The 26,043-nt window shown below is 38.8% G+C and overlaps 1 protein-coding gene across 2 annotated transcripts in view; it reads right to left on the bottom strand.

Moving 5' to 3' along the window:
- Window positions 1-26,043, bottom strand: part of CACHD1 (cache domain containing 1) — a 146,998-nt gene that overhangs the window by 38,636 nt on the left and 82,319 nt on the right. For both annotated transcript variants that reach the window (XM_060773667.2, XM_060773668.2), the window contains exons 5-9: window positions 15,000-15,126; window positions 11,329-11,473; window positions 8,733-8,949; window positions 4,204-4,353; window positions 3,705-3,938 (exon numbers count right to left, since the gene is read on the bottom strand). In XM_060773667.2, the coding sequence (XP_060629650.2) occupies window positions 3,705-3,938; window positions 4,204-4,353; window positions 8,733-8,949; window positions 11,329-11,473; window positions 15,000-15,126 (873 nt within the window). The remainder of the gene's footprint in view (window positions 1-3,704; window positions 3,939-4,203; window positions 4,354-8,732; window positions 8,950-11,328; window positions 11,474-14,999; window positions 15,127-26,043) is intronic.

Consider the following 26,043-nt stretch of genomic DNA (forward strand, 5'->3'; position numbering starts at 1 on the left):
CTGTCTACACACACCCCAGAAAGTGTGCGCTTTCTGAGGTGGGTGTCCAGATGCTCTCGTGGGACTGGCCTGCGAGAACATCTGGAGGCCTTACCACCCTTCCCCAAAGCCCCCAAACCTTTGAAAAGTAAGGAAAACTTACTCGGCCTTCAGCAGATTGTAGCTGGAGCTCTCCTGGCACGTAGAAATGACGTGTCAGGAAGGTGGGGTTGGGGAGCAACTCCCCCCCCCCCACTCTCCTGGCACGTCATTTCTACACACCAGGAGATCTCTGGCTACAATCTACTGGAGGCCAGGTAAGTTTTCCTTACTTTTCAAATAGGTTTGGGGGCTGTGGGGGTGGGTATTCCCAGAGTTTACCGGACTAATTTAGCCCAGAAAACTGGGGGAATGGTGTATGGACTGCAGTTTATCCTGTGCCTTCCATGAAGGTGTGGAATAAATCCACTACCTAATTAATTCGCTACAAACCAGGGTTTACCTGGTTTGTGGCGAATAAATTCGGGATTGTCCAGGATGTCATCTGGATAGCCCCTTCTTTATTGTGGAAGGTACCGCAATAAAGGGGCTGTATGGATGCACCCTCAGAGGTAAGCGGTAGTTACTTAAATGGAAGAGAGAATCATATTCCTAAGAACATGTGTACACAATTTCAGCTCAAATGCTGCAGTTTTTTAATGAGACAATTTAGGCATCACATTATCAGCAATTTTCGTACTAATTTGGAGAGGGGGGCATCTATAGTGGGAATCACAACTGGGAAGCAGAATAGAGAGAGAGAGAGAGAGAGAGAGAAAGAAAGATGAGCCCCATCCATCAGTTTATACTGCTAAAATTCAAGCTTATATCTCACAATTATATGTATTAATAAAATCAGCACAAAATAAAGGTTTCTGATTCTAAACAATATTTCTAATCTGTAGACCTGGATCAAAGGAGAGATGCATGAATATGTTCAAGGACTTAAAAACTGGCATGATTAGTGTTTGTGGTAATCTCAGGAATCATATCCACTGAATTCAGATTAGTGCTGGATACAACCAAGTTGGAGCATTCATTTTTCAAAGAAGATGAGGAGGAGGAGGAGGAGGAGGAGGAGATTTGCATTGCAAATGTATATTTTTAGCTCTTCTGAATGGTCTCATGAAATCATGCAGGTTTAGTGAACTGTTCCTCCTTTGCCCTCCAGCACAGACTGATGACACAGTTCCTGAAATGTTGACAGCAGTAATCCCAAAGAATAAATAGCAATAAGCCCGAAGACTGATTAACTTCCTATATCAAAAGAGCTTAGCAAGAGATAGGAAATAATAATATGTAATTATATTTATGCAGCTATATCCCACCTTTCCTCCAGGGAGATCAAGGCAGAATAAACACATGTGATTTCCAGACTGTCTCTCATCCAGCAATGACCACACCCAGAACCCACTTAACCATTAGAAAATTACTGCATCACTTCTTCATTCTTTAGAAAAAATAGTTTTTCTCTTCCACTGCTCTTGGCAAAATAAATCCCAGTATAGCAATTGATCAGGGAACTCTAAAACAGAACCACATAATTATTTTGGAGGATCCCAGTGCCTGAGGTAAGAACATATCAATCCGATTTCATCTTTACCTTCTCCAAAGCACTGCCATTTTTCAGACTCCGGGGACAAGAGAATATAGGAAAGTTTTGCAAAATGTGCTGCCATGGTTTTTAGAAAATTGCAGAGCATTCCTCATTTACATAAACCCAGCCTTCCTCTTCCTATATATTTAATTCTTCATATCTTTAACTGTCCTTGGGGGGGGGGGGGGAAGCAAACCTGCTGCCATGTTAAGAATTATTCTCTGGAGCCTTGGATCTTTTGTGTTTACTTAGATTTGACTGACATCTGACTTGTTTTAAAATTCAGCTGTGTTTTTGGCAACCAAGAGGCCTTTTCTGGATTTGTACTCTACTTTCCTTACTGGTTTTCTATGTCACTTGCTTTTGATTCAAGTGATTTTGACTGTATTTAAATACTACAATTTTTGTGTTTTTGTTTGCACCTTTTGGCTAATCTTTTTGTTGATCGTATTGCAACCCAGTCTGGGATAAAGGCAGACTATAAATAAAACAAAACAAACAATTAAGCAAAAGATTTACATTTTGGAAACTCTTCTTTGTCAATGCACCTTTAAATACAATACAACCACCAGCTACAACAACAAATTCTCACTCAATAGTAATATGTATTCCAGAAGAGGCAAGTTTTACATACTTTTTGTAAAGCTGCATGACCAAAGAACGTTCAAATAGATTTATTTTTTACGTTTGTTATTTCTTAATCTGCCATAGGCCACAAAATGATATTGTGGAGGACCTTTCAAATGCCTAGAGAAGTATTCTCCCTACTAATCTCTGGGTACTCCAATGTGATTATACTCATCTTCTGGTGGATGGTGACCATAGACACAAGGTAGTGAACCTAGATATGCTAGAAATTGCCCCTGAAGACTGCCTGGAAGCTTCAGCTAGTTCAATGCTGAAGCGGGGTAAAGGGAGCATACAACTCCCTTGTTGTGCCTGCTCCACTAGCTGCCTGTTAGCTTCCGAGAATAATGCAAAGTGCTGGTTTAACTATAAAGCCCTAAACGGTTTTGGCCCAGTTTACCTGTCCGAACATGTCTCCCTCTATGAACTATCAAGGACTTTAAGATCATTCGGGGAGGCCCTGCTCTTGGTCCCACCGCCATCGCAGTTGCGTTTGGTGGGGACGAGAGACAGGGCCTTCTCCGTGGTGGCCCCTCAGCTGTGGAACTCTCTGAGGTTAGATCTGCCCCCTCCCTCCTGTTTTTCTGGACGAAACTTAAACCCTGGTTATGGGAGCAAACGTTTGCAGATCAGACTAATTTTACTGGCGAAGACGAGATTTATTTTGACCGGAATTTGGACTGACTTGGATGACATTTTTAACCTGGTGAATTGCTTTAATATATATTTCTATTGTTTTTAGGTATTTGATTGAGTTTTATATGCTTATACTGCGTTGGCATTGAATTGTGCCTGTTGGTAGCCGCCTTGAGTCCCTCTTCAGAGGTCAAGAATGGACGGGGTGTAAATGTTCTAAATAAATAATCAAATCCATAATAAAATCCACAAAAGTTAAATCCGCAAACATGGAGAACCAACTATATAATCAAGGTTCCTAAAAGCTCCCTCACATCCACTTGGGATCTCTTACAGAAGCCTAAGGTTCCAGGGAACTCTGGTTGAGAAACACTGCTTTAGAGAAAAGGGGAATGCACAAAAGGATTTCCAATGTAATATGTGGTTTGTGTGTTTTGATCCTATGTCACTTCAAGCCATGTCAATTAAAACATGTTACACGTGTCTGCGGAAAACACACATATAACTAAAGCTCTTTGGAATGGGTAGAACGCTAAACAGAAGATTTCCCCTCTGGTATTGTAACCTAACAAACCATCATTTTTGTAAGTCATGGCACATTACCCTCATTTTCCACACACCAAATTTCCTGTACTTTGGACAGAGCATTTTCAGTGTTATGCCTCCATGAGCTGTCCCTCCCCACTTCATACTTTCCCCCCAGGGGCAGGCAAGTAAAAATACCACCTACTAAGTTTACTACAAATTAGTAATGGAAGACAGAGGCAAACATTTCCACTCAGAAAGGAGGGTATCTTTTAATTTACCAGATCTCTTACGCACTTACCATCTCCCATTTCATCCAAAAAAGGCAAACTGAAGACTGCTTCATCAATCATGTGATTTGGGAGATTGGTGTAAAACCGGCCAACTGTAGTTTCCAAATTGCTCAGCTGGTTCAGGACCATCATGCTCCCTTTTATCACAGGCAATGCAGTCCGGTCTGGCACGCCGTACTTGGCTGAGTTTTGTTCCGCCAGATCTCTGAGAAAGGCGAGTTCTTTTAAAACGGTCACACCCTCTGCAAAACAGATGTTGCGATTAAATGAAGAGCAGACCTTACTTGCACAGTGTATGGATTAATTCTGACAGGGTCATATATGCCAAGAGAACTGAAAAAGAGCAGATCATATAATGTACGTGAAAAACCTGGGTCTGAATTGCATCTTTTTTTTCATGCATAACTTATATTGTACATGCCAATGCAAACCTTTGGGTTCTCTGGTCCAGCATTTCCTTTTTTGTAAACTGCATTTATGAGAAAAATAATACTATCTACCCCTTACCATTAATTAGAGCATAGGTAAGGATCATTACAGAATTGTTGAGAAAACTGTTTTCTTCATTGATGACACGAAGGGTAGCCTTTTTACCATCCTCTGATGAATCCCTTGACGTTATTCCAGCCGATAAATAAATAATGACCATATCTGTATCTAAGAAGAAACGTAAGATGGGAATGGTTATATTACAGCATGTTAACAATATATTATAGTTATGCAACACTAGATTATAAACATTAAATTCACTCCACTTCAACAACGGGTAAAGCAGGCAGAAGGAACCTTTTTCCATCTAGAACAGACATGGGCAAACTTTGTTGCTTTGGGGCTGCATTGTGGGTCTGGGCCAGGAGGGAGGGGGCTGGTCACATGCTCGGGAAACGACAGGGCCAGGAGGGGCCAGGGCAGGGCCCGGGTCATCCGTAGGTTGTCCTCCCAGCATAGGAACAGTGCTGCTCATCCCATCCTTATGCTGGGAGGAAGGCAGGACATGCATGATTGTCCCAATCTTCCTTCCCATCCTCCCTTCCCCCAATCCTTGGGTTGTCCTCTTGGCATTTTGCTGAGAGGAGGGCGAGATAGGCGGCAGCTGAGTGGGCTCTGGATGGGGTCGCTTGCATCATCTTTATGCTGTGAGGAGATGAGTCACACAATGGATGTGAACAATCCAGAGGGCTCTCTGCTACTATGTGCCTCCCTCCCCCATCTTTTTAGCATAAGGATGTAGCAGGCCAAGAGGACAGGGAAAATGAGCAGGGTCTGAGGTAAGCGCCGCATCCGACCTGCAGGCCTTGGTTTGCCCATGCCTGATCTAGAAGATCCTTCAGTGCTACATTCCATATGAAATTTAAAAACTCAACTTTCACCTCTGAATAAAAATACCTTTTACCCAAAGCAACCAAAGTGAGGCCACCTGGAAAGACTGGCTTTGCATATATGATAGAAAGACTATATTCTCCAATCTCAAATCAACAATAAACACGTAACATCTCCGAACTCACTGTCCATTTATAATCTCTTCCAATATTGAATGGGTGTGGGAGGCATGGAAGGAGAAAAGCTCAAAGAGGTTCTAAGGAAAGCGAGACAAGGCATTGGAAGGGTGGGTGTCACTTCCCTTGCTTGATCATTCATTTCAATATAAAATCGATTCTTCCCTAATTCTTAAGATAAAAGGGAACTGTGCATTTAATAATCTGCTTTGGTCCTCTGAAGGAGAAAGCACTTAATATTATCTAGTAAAAGAACAGCGAAACACATGTTTGTATCATCCCTTTCAGTGCATTTGGTGGCGGTGGTGGCCCTTGCAATTGTTAACTTTTACTTATGGCAAGCTGATGAATGAGAGACCTCCCAATCACCCTAGCACCCTATCAACAGCCCTTTGTGAAGGTCGGTAAATGTGTATAAGCAGAATAAGTAAAAGCTTCACCACAGTATTTAAACCAAGGTATATCCTGCTGTATAATAAAATGTCACTCAGGCCTGTGAAACAAATAAAAACCTTACTCCAACAATCTTTATTTATCTCTCTCCAGTTAACGCACCATATCATGGCTTTCTTTTTTAAAATCCTAACATCCTTGATTGAGATTCTCATCTATAATGCTGTCTTCCTCTTTTCCTACTGCCTTTTACCATCATTGCCTCTTCTAGGGGGTCATGTTTTCTCATTATATGGACAAAGTACGACAATCTCAGAAAAATTTGAAAAGATTGATGGAGAAAATAAAGAGAATGCAAGCTTCCATCCAACAACAGAATAATACTTATCATTTTGTAATTATCAACAAGCTGCTACAAAACTGCCCTTCATCATAATTTCAAAATCCTGTTTTTTTATTACACCAACAAATGGGAGTATAAAATATTCAAGTGTTTTCAGTCACTTGCATACAATTTCCACAGTCAGCTAACTATATCCACAAGAATTATAGGCACTTGTCTCTTCTTTTCTCCTGAGTTACTGAACTACATACAAGTTGCATAAGGATTTATCACTTATGAAAGCTTTGTGAAACCTTCTAAAATGAAATGAATTGTGGAAATGTAAATTAATTACAAAGTGTCCATTTGCTCTCTGTTAAAAGACTGAGCGGTACACAAACAACCATCTTCTCGGCATCACTCTTATCTTTCATACCAGATATGCTCAATAATGTTTCCATACCAGATATGCTCAATAATGTTTCCTTTGTTTGAGAAGGGGGAAATGTATGGATTCTTTGACATATGTGCAGAACCTGCTGGGAAGAGCAGGATGTTTTTTTAAGAAATTCACAATACACCAGAACAATCATTTTTGCGCTAGAAAGGAAAGCAAGCAAGAGGATTGTTTACAAGGAAATGGAAGTGCTTTGTGCATCCTTTCTGAATTACAGAGTGGCATGGCCCCTCAGTGCATTTGTTTGTGAATAATATACAATACTGCTGCTGTAACAATAGTGTACCTTTAAAATGGAGGCGGATGTAGCAGTTGTACTAATATAATACTGAATATAAAAACATACTTGTGATTTTGAACCCAACAACACATGTCAAATACGAGCACAAGCAAAACTCTCTTCCTCTTGCCCCCTGGTAACAAACTGAGTGAGTAGTTAAAACGGAGCAGGGAAGAGTCTGCTAGATGTGGAGAAGGGTTACTGATTCTTCTTAAACAAATGGGATGAAGTACATTATTTGACACTGGAAGGTGTCAAAGCTTTGAATAAAAGCAGTCAAAAGTTCAATTCGCCCCCACCCCAAATGTATTAAGGTTGGGTTTTGTCAATCTACTCTTGCTTAATGTCTAACCAGTAGGTAAAGGTAAAGGTCTTCCCCTGACATTAAGTCCAGTTGTGTTCGACTCTGGGGGTTGGTGCTCATCTTCATTTCTAAGCCAAAGAGCTGGCATTGTCCGTAGACACCTCCAAGGACATGTGGCCAGCATGACTGCATGGAGCGCTGTTAGGCAAATCTAAAATTTAGCAAACATTTAGTCTTCACGTTATATTCTTATTTAGCACTTTTAAATATTATGATGGGTGAGGGAAAGTTCATATTCCTATTTTTCACTTCATTAAGCTAACTTTTTTATATTAAAACACATTATTGATTTATTTACCATATTTATACCCCACCCTTCTCAACCCCGAAGGGGACTCAAGGCGGCTTTACATATAGGCAACTATTCCATGCCTTAAAACAACATACAGTTAAAATAAACATTTAAATTAAAATTAGAATCAATACATATTAAAACATTTTAAAACATTACATTAGCAGATCCATAGTATCTGCTGGGGTTTTGTTCCAGGATCCCTCCACGGATACTAAAATACATGAATGTGCAAGTACCATTATACCAGTGGTTCTCAACCTGGGGTCCCCATATGTTTTTGGCCTACAACTCCCAGAAATCCCAGCCAGTTTACCAGCTGTTAGGATTTCTGGGAGTTGAAGGCCAAAAACATACAGTATGCAATGGCATAGCAAAATGCCATCCTTTATATAAAATGTCAAAATCAAGGTTTGTTTTTGGATTTTCCCCCAAAATGTTTTTGAGTCATGATGGGTTGAATCTGTGTAAATAGAAGACTGACTGTGTATACAACAATTTTTAGGAGATTGTGTACATGAATCACAGCCATCAACATGTGATGTACTTTGGGCACGCTACAGCAACTGCTCCATTTTATCAAATTGTGATAGTATGCTAAAAGCGGCAATGCTTGATAGATCTTTCCTCTGGTAAAAAGTACCCACATTGGTATCAGCCCTTATTTTTTGCTAGATTAATAATTATATTTAGCATGCCATACCTTTAATTGAACAAAAGTATACTCTATCTAAGATTCCTGACATTTTGTTCACAGTAGACTCTATGCTGCTAGGTGCACTGCATACCCACCTATGCCTTGGGTAATGGCCTAGTATTGCTACTGGCAGTCTTCCATCTATATACTGGCAAAGTTCAGACCTGCTTAGTTTCACAACAGAACTGCATCCAATTCCTCTACATCAGACAGTCTACACAGATTTTGGCCTAATTTGATATGGCCCTCTGCCTAATTTGTGCAAGCAATTAGTTTAGATATTTGGCAAAGGCAATTAACCAATATTTCTGTCTGCTGGATGGAAAGAAATAGGGGGAAGAAGCTACGGCCCTCATTCTTGTATCCAAGATACCCACCAAAAGGAAACCATAAATTGGAAAAGATTTTGGAGCAAAAGGAAAAGTTGGGAGATATGGAAACACTAACGAAAAGGATGACATTTTAGCTGTTAATTTAGCTATTGATTTAAGGGTTCAGATCCAGAAGTCATATTCAGAAAAGACTAAAATACATAATTTAATAATGACTCAACTATTTTAATTTTTTACGAAGTCTGAGATCTAACCTATTCCTTGCCATTTAGGTAAACAGTTTAAAACATATAATGTTGTAAACACCCCCACTAAAAGCAGCAATTAATTTTTTAAGGGTGGAAAAGCAAGAGAGAGAAACACAAGGATGAAAAAAAGTAATAGAGCATAATAACAAACTTACTTGCTTGCAGTTTAGTGCTATTGTTTGTATTTCTTATCAACTGAAATGCTTTTTGAAATCCTGCTGCATGCTGAGTAGGGCTGTCAGATGACTTTATATTGCTAACGAAAGTGGACATTTTCCTTTTTGTCTCACTAGTGGCAGGAGACAGAAATGTCTTATAGCACTGGTCCAAGGAACAGGTTCTTACTGTGTCTGCCACAGTTAACACAGAAATCTTTAAAGAGAAAAAATATATAGACATATTTATACACTGGATTATTTTACTGCTTAGAATTCTTTTATGCGTTCTACTATAGTACACACTGTGATAAGCCAACAGAGAGGACTATGGGGATTTAAAATCCAATTGTCTAAGAAAATAAAGCTTGAGGTATAAACCTGTCAAGTTTAAGAAAGGTTAGATTTATGAAAAAAGGGGTTTTGCTTTTGTTTTATCAAGGAAGAAATACAGTTTTTCCTGTTTTATACTTGATTATTAAGACAATATTGTAGATTTTGAGCCCAAAATTACGTTACGAACCATGGATATGTTGACAATAAAACTTAGGGGAATGTAACAAAAGATGAAAAGGAAGAAGCAATGGAAAACAATGCAAAGGAAGATGTGTTCACTCTAACAACTGGATGGATGAGAAGAGAACTAAGTTGTGGTATATATATATATATATATATATATATATATGTGTGTGTGTGTGTGTGTGTGTGTGTGTGTGTACGTATATATATATATATATATATATATATATATATATATATATATATATGAGAGAGGGAGGCCTGCTTTGGATCACCACTCACATGCTGATGCTGTTCTTGCAAACCAAGCTGGGGAAATGGGGGAGGCGGTACCAAGCCAAGCTTAGGGAAGAAGGAAAGAGGAACAGACCTACAGTCCACCTATGCTCTACAGAAGTGGAGGATCATGAAGCACTATCCAAAAATTCTGCTCTAACAGAGCAAGGAGTAGTGAAGCTGGGGAAATGGGAGAGGAGGCACCAAGGCCAACTTAGAGGAGAAGGAAAGAGGAAGCCAAGGCTGCCCAACAGGACCCACCTATGCTCTACAGAAGTAGGGGATCGTGAAGCACTGTCCAAAAAAATGACTTGTGCTCATGGAATTCAATAATTCTGCTTTATCATGAAGCAATGTCCAAAACGTGCATGTAATTGATGTCCATAAAAGTTGACTTCTATGTACACTATACCTTTTCTGACAAAGAGCTATTTGATTGCTCTTGTGAGCTCTGTCCAAAAAGACCTGCACACAACAGCTTCAAGCTTTTTTGGGAGGGGGGAGTGGTAGCAAACAACTTTTGTGACCCCCCCCCCCACTTCCAGTGGTCAGACTTATTGATATCCATGTGTCCAAGTCCTTTCTTGGACGGTTCACCATCATCATTCGCTTCAAGGAAACAGCTACTGACTTCCATATACACATGTCCCTTCTGGACAACACTTTGTGATCTTCCATTTCCAAAGAGCAGACCTTTGCGGCAGCCTCAGCGTTCACCTTATTTTCCCTCTGAGCCGGCTTTGCCTCCAAGGGTCAGAAACAACTTGAAGGCACGACAACAAAAATATATGTTAAACTTTTACATCAGCCATCTCAGTGACCCTGCATAAGGTTCTGGGAGACATTGTCCAAAAAAAGTAACTTATTATATTTCTTGATTACAGGCAGTGAATAATAGGATGTGAACAGCGTAACATTTTGGGGAAGTAAGCATTTAATGCTAACTTCCAAATACAGGTTGACAGGAAGGATATCGTGCTGAATGAAACACGTGGAAACCATCTCCTCTGTGGTTTTCACGTAAGTCAATTCCACTGACAGATCTGAATCCTGTTTTTCCCTGAGAAAGGTATATTTTGCAGCTCATAATAAGCATCTCTCCTGGCACTTCTTATCAACTGCAAGTCTCATACAACACTGATAACAGTTATCTCATCCTTCCTTTTAAACTCTGTAGCTGTGCTAGTAATCAAAGATGTTCAAATGACACCCGAAGCACAGCCTGAAGGAATCTGAACATTTTCCAATTTCCTTCTCACAAACATAGAACATAAAGGAAGGAGAGAATGAAGATGACCTGCTTTGGAAGATTGGCCTCTATCTCTCTCATAGTTGCAGTGCTCCCACTTTGGGCCTTGGACACACTTTGAACATACAATAATTGACTAAGAAATCCTTAATGGAGCTGGTGAGGAGGAAGTAGTAAAGAGACAGCTCATCTGGAATTTCAAAAGGTTTGCTGGCTCCCACTACTTGAGGCAAGTGTTGTAAAGGAGGTTCCCTCACACTGGCCCCAATGGTAGTGAAAACCATGGACCTGATCCTGGGTTATCCTAGAGAATTGAAAGTCCTTGGGTCCAAGTGAGCCATGGATGCCTCCTACAAGTCCTCAAATATTTTCTCCAGGGACTAACATCAGCTGGCAATAGATCTGCACCTATGTAAGTTTTTGTGGATATACCATCAAAGGCAACTGCAAGTAGACATGACACATATGGAGGAAGCACACTAATCCCATCCCATTTGCACCAGGAAGACTGTTTGAGTGCTGCGTTCTCACATATCTCTTTGGTTAACTCACTTTATCGTGTTCATCTATTGAATTCAGAATAACTTGGGCTGCATCTTTAGCAATCTGGAGTTGTGTCTCTGTCACTGATGCCCCATGGTCCACAATGACAACTATGTGCTTAGATTGAGGTCTAACTGTAGAGACATAGACAGGCCTGGAATGGAAACAAAAACAATTAGAGATTACATTGCTGTTTTAAAGCATCAATTACAGGTCTCAAAATAAATGACATGGGATTAGAAGGGACCTTGCTTTAGTATTGTAAATACGTTGCAAATAAAACGGAGAAGACCCAGGATGACGGCATTTTAAAAATTGATTGTTTCTTTGTGTTTATTTCATTTCATGTGTTGGTTTTAGGTTTACCAAATCCCTGATGAGCTGGTGACTTGTTTGATAGCCTTAGGCAAAATGCTCTCTCTCCACCTTACTTCCCTATATATAAAAACTAGAATAATAATGACCCACCTGATGGGATTTTTGAAAGGACAAACATGACAAACATTGCAGACATTAAAGGCGTGTCAGCTTGGCCAGAAATCCAACTGTGCAGCAGGGGACTGGCATACCAATAGTCCCCTTGACTTGTTATGCCTTGAATCTGGAATAACATTCTGTACTAGTTGTTCTATACTGGTTCATATTATATACATCATTTGGGGACAGTATAACCAATGACAGTGTTTTTATACACTCCAGTTTATCCTATGAATTATTTTTTTACATACTGAAGGCACAAGAAAGCATAAGACTGACAGGATGTATATCTGTGCCACTTGGTGCAGCAATTCTAACCCAATACATACAATACCATATAATGGCAAGCAAAGTCTATGTAAGCAGTGTAGAACTATAATAGAGAATTCGGTTTATGTGTTGTTGAAGGCTTTCATGGCCAGAATCACTGGGTTGCTGTGAGTTTTCCGGGCTGTATGGCTATGTTCCAGAATACAGCACGGAAAACTCACAGCAACCCAATTAGGCTCATGTTTATATGATCATAAGACAAAGTCTCTTGCTAAGATAGCTCATTTCCATTAATGTTCTGGAATGTAATTCATGTAGCCCATGATCTGTAAGGCTTCCTTATCTCTGCATGCTATTTTTAAAAGGCTTCATGATGTGTGTTAAAGGCATGGAATACTTGGAAGCTGATGTACAAAGAACCTCTGGAAAGGACCTGAAATGTGACTAGCAAGCTTTTTCTGCTGTTATCTACAATCAATGATGAGAAATGAGACGCTGCTGTAATCTCCAATCAGTGTTCGTAAATAAGAGGATATTTTAAAAGTTTTCAAATGTGAAATAAATTGCAGAGGACCGAATTGGGCTATACAGGCAGGAAGGCTGTTGAATGGCACTAAGCTGTACTTTGCAGAGGGAGGGGCTGGTACACTGGGGCTCCCTCCAGAGTAAGCATAAAAATGAGCTATGCTTTGTATGTTTTGTGGGAAAATATTTCCCAGCCTTGGTTTAACTAGACAGTTGTTGTTATTGCTTTGTTGAAAGGGTTGAAAGCTAGAACAAATTGGCCTAATCTTGGCTAAGGAAATTAAAAAAAGCCAAACAGGAACACACACCCTGCTCCAGTTCTCTGTTTGTCTCAACCAAAGACTCTTTGGTATAAACAAAGGAACTTTGGGTCTAAATATTACTGCATCAAAAGACATCCAGAAGACTGGTTTTTTTTTTTTCAGGAAAAAGGAATGCTGGAAAATGTTTTAAAGGCAATGAAATACAACAGTTGGCATGATCTGCTCTTCGTTTTGAAATGGCCTGTAACTATATTATTGTACACACTGGTCACAAAGTTAACATTTGGTCTTTAAAAGCTCACAATGGACATTAACTAATAAGTAAAGATAGCTGTATTCGTGTAGTGTGGCAAAAGCACAAACAGTTCCTAAAAAGTTTTATCTGGCATAAGCTTTCATGGACTGCAGTGGATGAACCACTTCATGCATCTGAAAAAGGGAGCTGCAGTTCAGAAATGCCAAGTAAAGCTTATTAGTTTTAAGAGTTCACATTGCATTAACTAATGTACAAAGATAATGTTAATAACCAAAACAGAATAATGCATATGTCACACTTTTGTCTCTGATTTAATCAGCATTAAACAAGAAGGAAATCTGAAACTCGCAGTGGTTCTCAACCTGCGGGCCCCCAGGTGTTTTTTGGCCTAAAAACTCCCAGAAATCCCAGCCAGTTTACCACATGTTAGGATTTCTGGGAGTTGAAGGCCAAAACATCTGGGGACCCACAGGTTGAGAACCACTGCATTAAAGTCACAGCTGCAAGAGAAGACAATTTCGATTGCTCCCATGGAATTTTAGCTCCTCAAGGTCAGAGGAATCTGCCAATTTGAAAGCAATTAAACATGTAGTGTTCACGCAGCATTTTGAAGTCATCAAGATAATTCTAGTATCAAATATATTTGGTAGATCTGAAAATACTTATAAAATAATACACATAATTACCTATAGCACTTAGTAAAGAAATCAATGTCATAGTAAATCTACCTCCATATGTATATATTGCATCTACTGGATGTGGACTTTTGGTTGCATTTCTTCTGAAATACTTCTCATGCTATGGGTTGTTTTCAGTGCTTAAATGTATTTGCAGCAAAACACTTCATTTATCCAACTTAAATGGATATTGCCATTCTACTCATCACATCTATTTGGTCTGGCAGCAGCCAATCTAATTACAGCTATTATTTATCAACTTGGGTCTCTGTGTGTATGTTTAAGTTAATTGAGATAACAACTCTGCTAAACTGTCATATAGACAGTGCTGAATTTGTTTTGGTACTTCATATATTTAATGAAGACATTCCAATTATCCATGCTGATCTTAATGAAATTGGGGTTGGTTTTGCTTTGTATCTAAGGATTCTTTCCTGAATTGTAACTCCAAGAATATTGATAAGTCAGAACTGGAATCCTTTCAATCAATGGTTCTCAACCTGTGGGTCCCCAGGTGTTTTGGCCTTCAACTCCCAGAAATTCCAGCCAGTTTACCAGCTGTTAGGATTTCTGGGAGTTGAAGGCCAAAACATCTGGGGACCCACAGGTTGAGAATCACTGCTTTAGATGTTGCTGCTCTTCAGTTTCCATCATGTTCAGCCAGCCTGCCAATGATGAGGGATGATCAGAGTTGAAACAGTCCAAAAACTCCTGGAAGACTACAGTTCTATTGATGCAGATTATGGGGAGAAGAATAAACTGAAGCTGTGAATGAATGCCTTTCAGAAATTCACACAATCACATGAATACATCAACAATATGGGTTCACTGGACTACTTAGTCCATTATGAAGGAGGCATATAACTACTTGCCTCTGCAGGTGGTCTTATTATATGTCCATGGCTCAACTGCAGAGCTGATATTGCCTCCAGAATGGCACACGGGATGTCATTTATGATGGGACCATGTTAACTGAGGAAACACTCATGAAACTTCAGCATGCGCTGATACTCAACATAGAGCCATTTTGCTTAAATGAAATGACCACAAGTTAAACTGTATACTGGAATAGAAAAGAGCTAGGTGTATTATATTACTAACGTAAGACATCTTTATTTATATTGAAGGGTGGACTGTAAAGAAGATTATGAAGAGTTATTCAGTAATAGGGTTTTTTTACACATCATTTAAAAAACATTTACAAAGTCATACCTGCTGCGATGTTCATAGTTTCCCTTGCATCGAAATTTGTGGGCTGGAAACACGGTAAAAATGCCCTCTTCTGAACTAAAATATTGCCATTTAATTCCTGGGTTGGATTTCAGATTGTCAGCAAGAACTATTTAAAAAGGGGGAAAAGGTTGGGGAAAATGAATAATATTAGAAGCTGGAGAAAATCTTAAGCACTGGCTTGATCAAAAGTAGCATTACTATGTCTGAAAGGAAATGTACAACATATTACTTATTGAAACTGTGTTTATATGACTGCCAACTATAAAATATGTACTGTATTTTCATATTTTTAGTAAACTGTTTTAGAACCTCAGATTAATGATTGGCGCTTTCTCTTAAAAAGGCGTATTTCATATTTATATTCCTTAAGTGCATTTAGGTAATATAATATTCAGCTATAGTGTGCAGCACTAACAGCACATACTAACCACAGTTCTGTCACATGTCAAAAGATCTAAAAGTGATCACCTCGAGGATTAAAAAGAAGGAGAAAATTATTAACAGGCATTCTTGGCACACTGTATGCTATATATGAATTTTTCATTTAATTATTTTAATATAGGATATAATAGTTGTGCAGAAACAGTTGGAACCTAACTCACATTTCCGGGCGAAAAACTAAACTATGTAAGTCAAAAGTAACTGCATTTTAGGAATTTTTGAAAAGATTTGGGCTTAATCTGTTACAGAAAAACAACGAAGAGCTATTTCACTTTTTAAGATCAACACATTTATTATAAGATGAGCTGATATGGGAAATCCTCCAAAGCATGGAGAGTACCATAGTCTTTCAACTTCAGGTACTTATACAAAGAATTACACTGTTGAAAGGTACCAGAGTTGAAGGTATCCAGCACATATGGTTGGGTGTCACTAGATAGTAAAACATATAGTTGGAGGTAGAAGATGGGAGGTTGGATCTAGACTGCCATATCACCCAGATTATCAAAACAAATAATCCACATTATCTGCTTTGTTTGGTTTTAGTTTTAGATGGTGGTGGTAATGATGATTCTGTGAGAATTTCTGGGAGCTGCAGAAGTTGGAAACATACAGGTTCCAGACAGTAATTCTCACAGTTTTAATCTAGAATTCTGAAATGTGTAGTCCAAAAACTCTACTTTTCCAACTTCTAGTGGTGTGACACTGGAGGTCCATCCACATTGCAGAATTATAGCTGTATTGTTCTACTTTAAATACCATGGGTCAACTTTTTACAATGCTCTTGCAGGTTGTCCTCAGGGCAAACAATGTCCAAGTCGCCCTTCCCAGAACATGTTAGTTTCACCCAGCAACCAAACACTGCTTAAGCAGGCCACATCCGTCTCTCATAATGGTGAGGACAATGGCGGTCCCTACCTTGTGGCTGCAACCTTTTTCCTCCTGCGCTAATACAGACCTTTGGAACTGCATTATATAGTCAGTGTAGATGGGGATGCAGTGATACCAGTGTAGTGCACCAACGACAATCCATGGAGAAGGATTTTGTACTTCCTTGTACTGCTATTCCCATTAACAAGTGTGCTGCCTTGAGCCCCGTAGTCATAAGATTTTTCTGCTTGAGAAACTGGCTATGTGGTATTAAAGATATGCTTCACCTTCAAGGCAGTTACAAATACTAAATGTTCTCCCATATACAAAAGAATTTTAAAAAATAATGTCAGTATTAGCTGGCACTGTACCCTTCCCACTGGGATTTATGCTATGTTAGAATACCAGACTCTCTTCCTCTTCACTCAAATCAGTTTCATAAAGTACAACCTGCACAGATGGGGTAGTTTTGTTCTCATCTTACTGAGCTGTGACTGTACACAGAACTGTAGTAACTTATCCAAAAACTCAAACTGAGTGAAGCAGCCAAGCAAGTAATATAAGCCTTGGGGAATTTGCTCCAAGATCCAAGTTCAAGTTACTAGACCATGCTCACTCATTCTCCTGCAACTGTGTTTTTTTAATTATTCGAATAGCTTTTCAACTACGGATTTTTCATTTATGGGGTGAGACTTGACATTTTTAGGTGATATTTAAAGCTGGAAAAGAAACAGCTGTTAGATGTATTTTGACAAATCAGTAAGAACACCAGCTTTGTGTCAGTATTTTTGTGCTAAGTTACATTCAACCAAACAGTTTTGGCTGAGAAACAGAAAAATTGAAGTATGTCCCAATAAAGCTCTTCCCAGAGATAGCTAAATAAGCAATGTTGAGTCAAAATTCTCATTATTGAACAGATGTTGTTAGGGGAAGAAAAGAAAGTGTGCCAAGTGGCTGTAATGAAAATTCCACAACACTCTTGGAAGAATGGTAAGAATTCCAAGGTACTGGTTTCTAAAATGCAAATATAAAACAGAATAAAAAGCGCATACTGCAAAGATACACACTCACTAGTTAATATACACTGCCCACTCAGAAAACAGTTATCATTTAAATAGAGAGGGGGCACTGTATTCTGTCAATAACACCAGAAACAACATGGGATGAAGGTACTTCAAGACATAACTTTTTAAACTACAGAATCCATTTCCTACATGCCGCCTGGAGTACCCCAAGAATCCGAATTAGAGTTGTGAAAATCCAAGAAAAAACAGGAAAGGTGAGATCCTCTTGGCTCCCACCAACAAACAATTTTCCAGTTAAAAAATGGAGATCACTGGGGGTGGAGGGGGGTGGTGGAAAAGTATAAAATATTTCTGCTTTTGTATATTATTGTCCCCACAATAATAGTAATTAACCAGCACAGTTAATTCCCAGATAAAATAACTGTGATTAGTAAGCATCCAACTCTTCCATTAGTCTATTCCACTATTGTATCTTCTTTGTTTCCAATGCTAGAAAGGATCTGACATCTTTAGCGTACCTAGATATAGTCCCCTTCAAAAGTGACATGTCCAAACTCTTGAGACTGTTGGATTGGTACCAATCCAGCGAATTGGAACCATACTAGCTCTCATTGCCAGATCCAGTGACACAATGGCAGAAACCTCACATGTAAGTATACCTTCAATTAAACAGTTTTTATAGACCAAAAATGGTTGACCCCCAATCTGAACCGGCTTTCCGATTGTATCCTGTTGCCACCCAAGAATGATTACATGATAGTATTATAATATCATCAAGTTGATGTGATCACATGCATGTTGCCTGCACTGAATAACTTCTGAATGGTTTATTACCCGCACAAAGAAAGCCTTATTATATTCTGCTCCCGCAACAGGGTTTTGTGGAACTAAATCTTAAGTCAGACCCTCTAGCAGCAATATTCAGGTACATTCACTCTCTGTGCCTTCAAGGAATAAATGAGAGTAAACTGCTGACCAGCTCCTTGCTGCTCTAGTGCAGCTTTCTCACAGTAGCTGGAAAACATAACAGTTGGACATTTTGGCTGGGCTAGTTTCATTCCCCAACTCTGTGAAGAGCAGGGCTATGATGTGCAACAACAACTACAACAACAACTACAACACTTTATTTGTATTCTGCCCTATCTCCCTGAGGGGACTCAATGCTGCTGAAAAGCATTAGAATGTACCAAAAGAACATAGGTTGAGTATTCCCTATCCAAAATGCGTAGGACTATGAGTGTTTTGGATTTTTAATTTTAGATTTTGGAATGTTAGTATTTGTTGATATATACGTAATGAGATAACTTGGAAATGGAACCATTTTACATGTATATAGTGTGAAGGTATTTTTTACAGTATTTTTGATAATTGTGTGCATGAAAAAAATAGTTTGTGTACACTGAACAACCAGAAAGCAAACCTCTATTTTGATGATACAAAACAAATTCCATTCCAACGTTGTTTGATTTTCCAAAGAAATACTTACAGGCAAATTGCACTGACCAAAGAGCACAACCCATGAATATGTTGTTACTGCAATCAGCTCTAGTCTCTTTAAGACAACTACTTTTATTTTTGGTGTTTTCAACAATCACTGCCACATGATGCGGAAAAAGTGTTATTCTCCTTTCAGCCAAAGGCATTCAACTTTAATACTCAAGATGTGGATCATTAAAGGAGCTGTTGCATAATGAATAATTATGTTTCATTTTTACTACATGTATATATTATACTTTGAAGATTAATTAGTTAATGATTCCAGTATGCCTTGTATCTTGCAAGTGTTATCCATAAGTGCTAAGTGTTATCGTTTTCAGATTCCCTTTGAAGTTTTATAAGACTCCCTTCATGAAGGATTCGACTTCTGTTCTGTCCTTCACGCCCGTAAGCTAATTTGTAATCAGGACAAAATAACAGAGCTTTTGTATAGGATTTTGAAAATCTTTATCTCCCTTCCACAGTTTTGACAGCAATGCACCAAAGCTATACAGTCAGTATCCACCTCTCGCACATCCCAACCCAAGCTGAAAGTGAAAGGCAGCCAAATGTCCTAGACTTAAAAGTAACAACCTCAGACTCGGCCATTTCGTGATGTCAAGATTCGACCTTACATGAGCGATACTGTAACAAACAATAACACAATTATATGCAACATTCTCTCCTTTTCACCACTGGAAAAAATTAGACAAAACTTTCGTGACACCTTAAAAGTAGGCAGATGTATTGCAACACAGAGCAAAAGCCCCCTTTGTGGCCAAAACCACTATGTAGCCAATAGCCAATGCGTCTAAAACTCATTTTCACAGAGGGCCAAATCAGCCTTATGGTTCCCTTCAAAGGGCCATTTGTACTTGTAAGACTGTATAAATATAACTATGTTGCCCTGGCATTAAAAACCTCATGGACTACATAAAATGACATGGAGGACCAGATTTGGCCCACAGGTATTGTGTTTGACACATGTGATCTAGAGAGCATCTTAGCATTCTTTAAATGTCTGATTTCTTCCTACCAGGATATTGCTGTAATGTGCTTTCAAATTTTCTCCAATTTATAGAAACACGATAGGATTTTATTACCAAGCATTATTCAGAGGAGTTTTGACAGTAACTTCCTCTTAGACAGAAATAGTGTGTGTTATCCAAGATCACACAGTGGATTTCCAGGACTCAGTGAAAATTTAAATTCTGGTCTCCCTGAATCTTGGTCCAACACCACTTTGAGTCTCGCCTTGGTGTGGGAGAAAAGCAGGGTAAAAATTGATTCAAATAAACACTCAAATTAATACATTGAGCTGGTTCTTTTATTAGATTACCTTTCCTGAGACAAAATGATCAATCTCCAGAATCTCCAGCGTTATTGAAGCAACAATGACTGGTAAACCCTACTTTAAATTCTACAGCCTATCAGGTAAGTGATAAATTTCAGTTGATAAATTTTTGGGAGATAGAGAAAAAGGACAACAAAGAATTTTGCTAACCCTGGAAAGCAAGAATGGAAGTTCTTTGTGCTACCAACCATAGTACAGAGGCACTCAACGTTGCGTTCTTCCAGAAAACTACCTTCTTCTCAGAAGGTTTTTGGAAAGCTCTTTTAAGATTCTACTAACAGCCTGCTTGCTTGTAAGAACGTGTTGTTGTTATTGTTATAAATACTACTACTACTACATTTTGTTGGAAATAGCAAGCCTCTTGTACTCTCTCTCTCTCTATGTATATAAATTCAGATTGCTTACTATATTGTATGTATATTTTGATATGCAGTTTTCCCTTAACTCTATGTTGTTTGAGGTTGTGGGAGCAACTGCAGACCATGTGATCAGATCTGGGACTACTCAGACTGAGACTTCATTTCAGAAGCCAGTTTGCACCAGAAGCAGTACAGTTTAGAAATCAGTGTCAGTATGCTGCAGTGTACAGCATACTGACACTGCAGTCTTTATTGAGTCAATGTTCAATAATGTATTAGACATGGGGCCCTCAAACTAAGGCCCGAGGGCTGGATACGCCCTCCAAGGTGATTTACCCGGCCCTCGCTCAGGGTTAACCTAAGTCTGAAATGACTTGAAAGCACACAACAACAACAACATTGAAATACTAATACGTTTATATTTGTTAAAATCGTTCTTCATTTTAATTATTGTATTGTTTTAAAGTGGGTTTTTTTTTTTGCACTACAAATAAGATATGTGCAGTGTGGATAGGAATTCATTCATGATTTTTTCAAATTATAATCCAGTCCTCCAATGGTTTGAGGGACTGTGACCTGGCCCTCTGATTAAAAAATGTGAGGACCCCTGTTTTAGATTGAAGAGATTGTTTGTGTGCAACAAAGAAGAGACTAAAACAGAATGTTTTAGAAAACGTATTGTTTAAACTCTCAATCAATAAGAAATTTACCTCTATGCTGAATACATGAAGTTTGTGAGTAAATCAACTATGTTACTTTTAACAAATACTACTTATTTTTGGTCTATTGTGAGCATGATTTAACAGCAATATATTTTATGGGAGATTATATTATTTTTAGACAACTGAAATAGCACTTCTGAAGATCTGCTATATATTTTGTGTACCGGCATATCTTTGTTCCTAGCAGTTCAGAGAGATAACCAGGTATACCAGTCTAACAACTGAGAAGCCTAATTTACCTTGCATGAATACTAGTGTATATTTACCACTAAGGAGAAGATTGACTCAAACAAATATTTAAGGAAGGTCATACTTTACAAAAGGTTATGAATATTCTAAATAGTGTGAATGCCAATTAATCTTTGAAGGGGTAATGATTCCAAAACGCTACGGAGATTCCTGGTTTATCAAAAAGTTATGATCTCTAAAAGGCCACGACTTTCCAAAACTTTTATTATTATTTATATGGTGTTTTTCTCTCTTAAAGAGACTCAAAGTGGAACTAATACTATTAGCTCTTATTTTTTTAAAATCAATATCTTTGGGAGTCACTCTTTCCATAATGATTGAATAACTTCATCTGAAGAAATAGTGTTATAGCATAAGAATGAACTGATCCCAAAATCTTCCTGATCAATCAAATGTTTGGGTAACCACAATGACTGCCATCTCAGCAAGGTTTGTATAGCACCTGGCATAAAATTACAAGGGAAAAGTTTGCCACAGTTTTATACTGACACCAGTTAGCTTATGATTCTTGCACTAAAAGGTAGCTTGACAAATGCTGCTTTAAGTTGAAAGGCAGTTACTTGCAACATCTTCAATCAGTCTCTTGTGAGTATGAAACTTGTCCCCAAACTGGCTTTGCCATAGACATGAGAGCATATTAAAGTACAGAAAAGCATTTTAGAGATTAAAAAGCTTGGAATGAGGGAAAAATACAGCCCCTAAAGCACATCTCTTAGGGTTTGTAGCAAGGAAGAAAGTAAGACATCTCTGTGGGGAATTCTAGCAGCTTTAGTAGATGGAAAATAAAAGTGCACCTGAAGGAAGAAAAAAGCTTATTTTTTCAGCTGAAGTACTCTCTGCTTATCTCACAGAAGATTGTACTCTGTGGTCATAGAAAAATAAGCACGGGGTTTGGCAAAATTGGCAGCTCTCTCTAGGGAAGGCAGAATGAACTAACTAACTGAAGGGAGAAAATTGAAACTTTTTTTAGAGATAAGGAAGGAAGGTATTGGGCCGGCAATCAATTGTGCAAACCTATTTACACTGCAGGAACAATCTGTCTGTTTGGAAAGACCACAGTATTTAAGGGTTACCCAATCGATCTCTTAACAAAACAGATTAGGAAGGATGAGTGGTTTTGTAAGATTTTAATTTCAGGAAAACTGTAGTGTTTCTCTATAACAACAACAACAACTTTATTTTTATACCCCGCCACCATCTCCCGAAGGGGACTCGGGGTGGCTTACAAAGGGACAAGCCCGAGGATTACAAATAAAACAAACACATTAAAATAAAATCGACAACAGTAATCAAAAAATATATCACAATCTCAAAGCAACATCATAAAAACAGTATCGTGGCAGAGACAAAATTGAGGCTGAGTTTGGACTCAAAGTAAGTGCACTGGTTCTTAAACAGAGCCAAAAGAAAGTGCAAAAATTCAAAAGGGCCAGCCTACATGGGTAATAATCTTAGCTGTAAAGTGTCAAGGTTACTGGAAAGAGGGCCAAATTATAGCATATTATGAAGTGTCTTTCCTCCAGGCAGGAATCACCTAGACTTTGAGGCTGCAAGGCCATTCAATGCTAATCAAGGTGGCCAATTGCCTCACATTTGCCTCAAGCAGTCAAGAGTTCTTTCTCCCACCCTGGACATTCCACAGATATATAAACCTCACTTGTCTAGTTTCTAAACAGACCTCACAACCTCTGATGATGCCTACCATAGATGTGGGTGAAACATCAGGAGAGAATGTTTCTGGAACAGCCCAAAAAACTCACAGCAACCCAGTTATGAACACTATTAACTATTCTTTGTAAAAGGAATGCCCAGAACAATAAATCAAGTAACTATATAATGAGTGTGTGCATGCACGCGCATACACACACACTTTTTTTTCTTATCCGGATACCTTTCCAACCCTAAGACAGAGCATCGTATGGACCTCAGGGGACAGCAGAAAGGCACTTTGAAAAATCACATCCTCCCTGTTCTTCTTTCCAAACATTAAACCAGAACTTTCTAAACATTTCATGTTGGTGATACACTTTTTTAGACATATATCATTCCATGACACAACCATTAAGTTTTATTAGCAAACTGGAGGTTAAACTAACCCCTTATAGGAGATATGGGTATGTACCAAAATTCTAATAATGTAATATATGAGGCCACAACTTATGTCATGAAAAACTTTCTTTTATATTTTTAAAATTGTGTGTTTTGTAAGATAACAACAAATATTTTGGAATCTTTCGTCATTTCTCATTATGTTTGCGTGACACATCTACACAATGCAGCTGTGTCATGGCACATCGTTTGGAAAGCTCTGTATTAAACCAACAGCTAATAAGGAATATTCTATTATTGAGCTTTATCTCTCCAGTGATACGAAGGCTGGATCTACACTGTCATATAATCCAGTTTCAGAATGCAGATTCACTGCTTTGAACTGGATTATATGACTCTACACTGTCATATGATCCAGTTCAATGCAATTAATCTGCATTCAGAAACTGGATTATATGGCAGTGTAGATGGGACCTATGAATTCATCACTAGCAACATAATTGTCTAGACCTGAGCTGGGGAACAGAGAGCTTCGCTGGTAAAATGGACTCTACGAGTCAAAAACAGACATGAAGCCAAATGGGGATTCAATTAGGCTCTTCTGGGATTGTTAATGGGACGAAGAAATTGATGTGGCAGACCAGGCACAGATTTTGCTGTCCCCTTTTCTGCACATATTCTCCTGGGGCCCATCTACACTATACAATTGTAGTGTTTTTATTCCACTTTAAGTGTCATGGCTCCATCCTACAAAATTTTACAACTGGAAGTTTAGAGAGGAGCATTTACAATTTTTCTATGTTGTTGCGTGTCCAAAAACTACAAACCATAGGATTCCATAGGATTGAACCAAGCCAGTTAAAAGAGAATAACAGTGCTATAAGTCTGTAATGTGAGTGAGGCCCATGCTTCCTGTGCTGATGATGAGTAAGAGCAGGAAAATAACAGGACCAAGAGAACAGGAAAAACTAGGATGGGATGGGGCTGCAGTAGCGTAACATGTTAAACTGCCAGCTGCAGGAAATCTGCTGACCAGAAGGTCGACAGTTTGAAGTCACAAGTCAAGTTGCTGTCAGCCCTAGCTTCTGCCAACCTAGCAGTTTGAAAGCATGCAATATGAGTAGATCAATAGGTACTGCCTCGGTGGGAAGGTAAATTGGTGCCCCATGCAAACACGATTGGAGATGTCTATGGGCAACAGGCTCCTTGGCATGAAAAATTGAAAAAAGAGCACCTCTCCATGGCTGGTGTTGAGTATTGCCTCTAGATGCCGGAGGAGAAAAGAGGAAGGCCTTTACCTTTGTCTGTGTACTGTATGTTGCTGTTACTGTGCAAAAGGCACTGAATATTTACCTGATATGCATATATTTTAATGCGCTCCAAGTCCCGCCGGGGAGATAAAGTGGAATATAAATAAAGACTGTGGCACAGCTAGCTGGGAGTCAGCTACAATAAGATCACTACTGACTGAAAGGTCATGAATTCAAAGCCAGCCTGGGTCGGAATGAGCTTTTGACCAAAATTGTGTAGCTTGTTGTCGACCTTTGCAGCCCGAAAGACAGTTGCATCTGTCAAGTAGGAAATTTAGGTACCACTTCTGTGAGGAGGCTAATTTAACTGATTTACGAGGCCATAAAAATCTCCAGCAAATATGCAAAGAATGAGGAAGCAACAGCTTCCCTGTTGGTCAGAAGCTGGAATGTTAAATAGCCTCTGAGTGTCTTGTCTATATATGTTGTGTGTCTATGGCATTGAATGTTTGCCATGTATATGTACATTGTAATCCGCCCTGAGTTCCCTGCAGGGTGAGAAGGGAAGAAAATAAATACTGTAAATAAATAAATAATAAATAAACTGGAACCTCTAGAATACTAGGTGTAGGCTATGGGCAATGCTTAGCTTCATTTTAACAATCTACCATTATTTTGTTTAAGCAAAAAAGGAGAAGAAAATAAGAGGGAGTCAAATCAAAATCATACAGATTTTTTAATTCTTTAGATATTATCGGATGTTTTCAAAGAGCGCCTCCTAGTTCTACTTTTAAACCAGTTTATTTCCACTTGAACATGATGTTGAAATCAAAGCTATGCCTGGCCAAGGAATGAATATTTTGCAGAACATTTTAACAGCTTCATCTGGTAACCACACCTCCAAGTTTTAAAATGTGCCAAGCAAATGGGCCAGTTCTCAAGACAGAAACAGCAAGGCACATCAAAGGAATGAAAGTATTTCAGGGCTTCATCATATATCAGTTAATGCTGATTGCTGCAGAAGAACAGGCACATTAGATGAATTCTAAGATCAAAGAGGCTGTTTCGACTGACTTATCACTACTGGAAACTGATGTAACTGATGGCAGGACAGACAAGATATACAGAAAACAAATGGAAGTGGCTATAAACCACAACAGACTTTTACAAGACATGCTGGAATAAATAACTACCTAGATAAAATCATTATCCCAAGAAATAATCTGTC

Source organism: Anolis sagrei, chromosome 4 (genome assembly GCF_037176765.1).
Source record: "Anolis sagrei isolate rAnoSag1 chromosome 4, rAnoSag1.mat, whole genome shotgun sequence".
In the NCBI taxonomy this organism is placed as follows: domain Eukaryota; kingdom Metazoa; phylum Chordata; class Lepidosauria; order Squamata; family Dactyloidae; genus Anolis; species Anolis sagrei.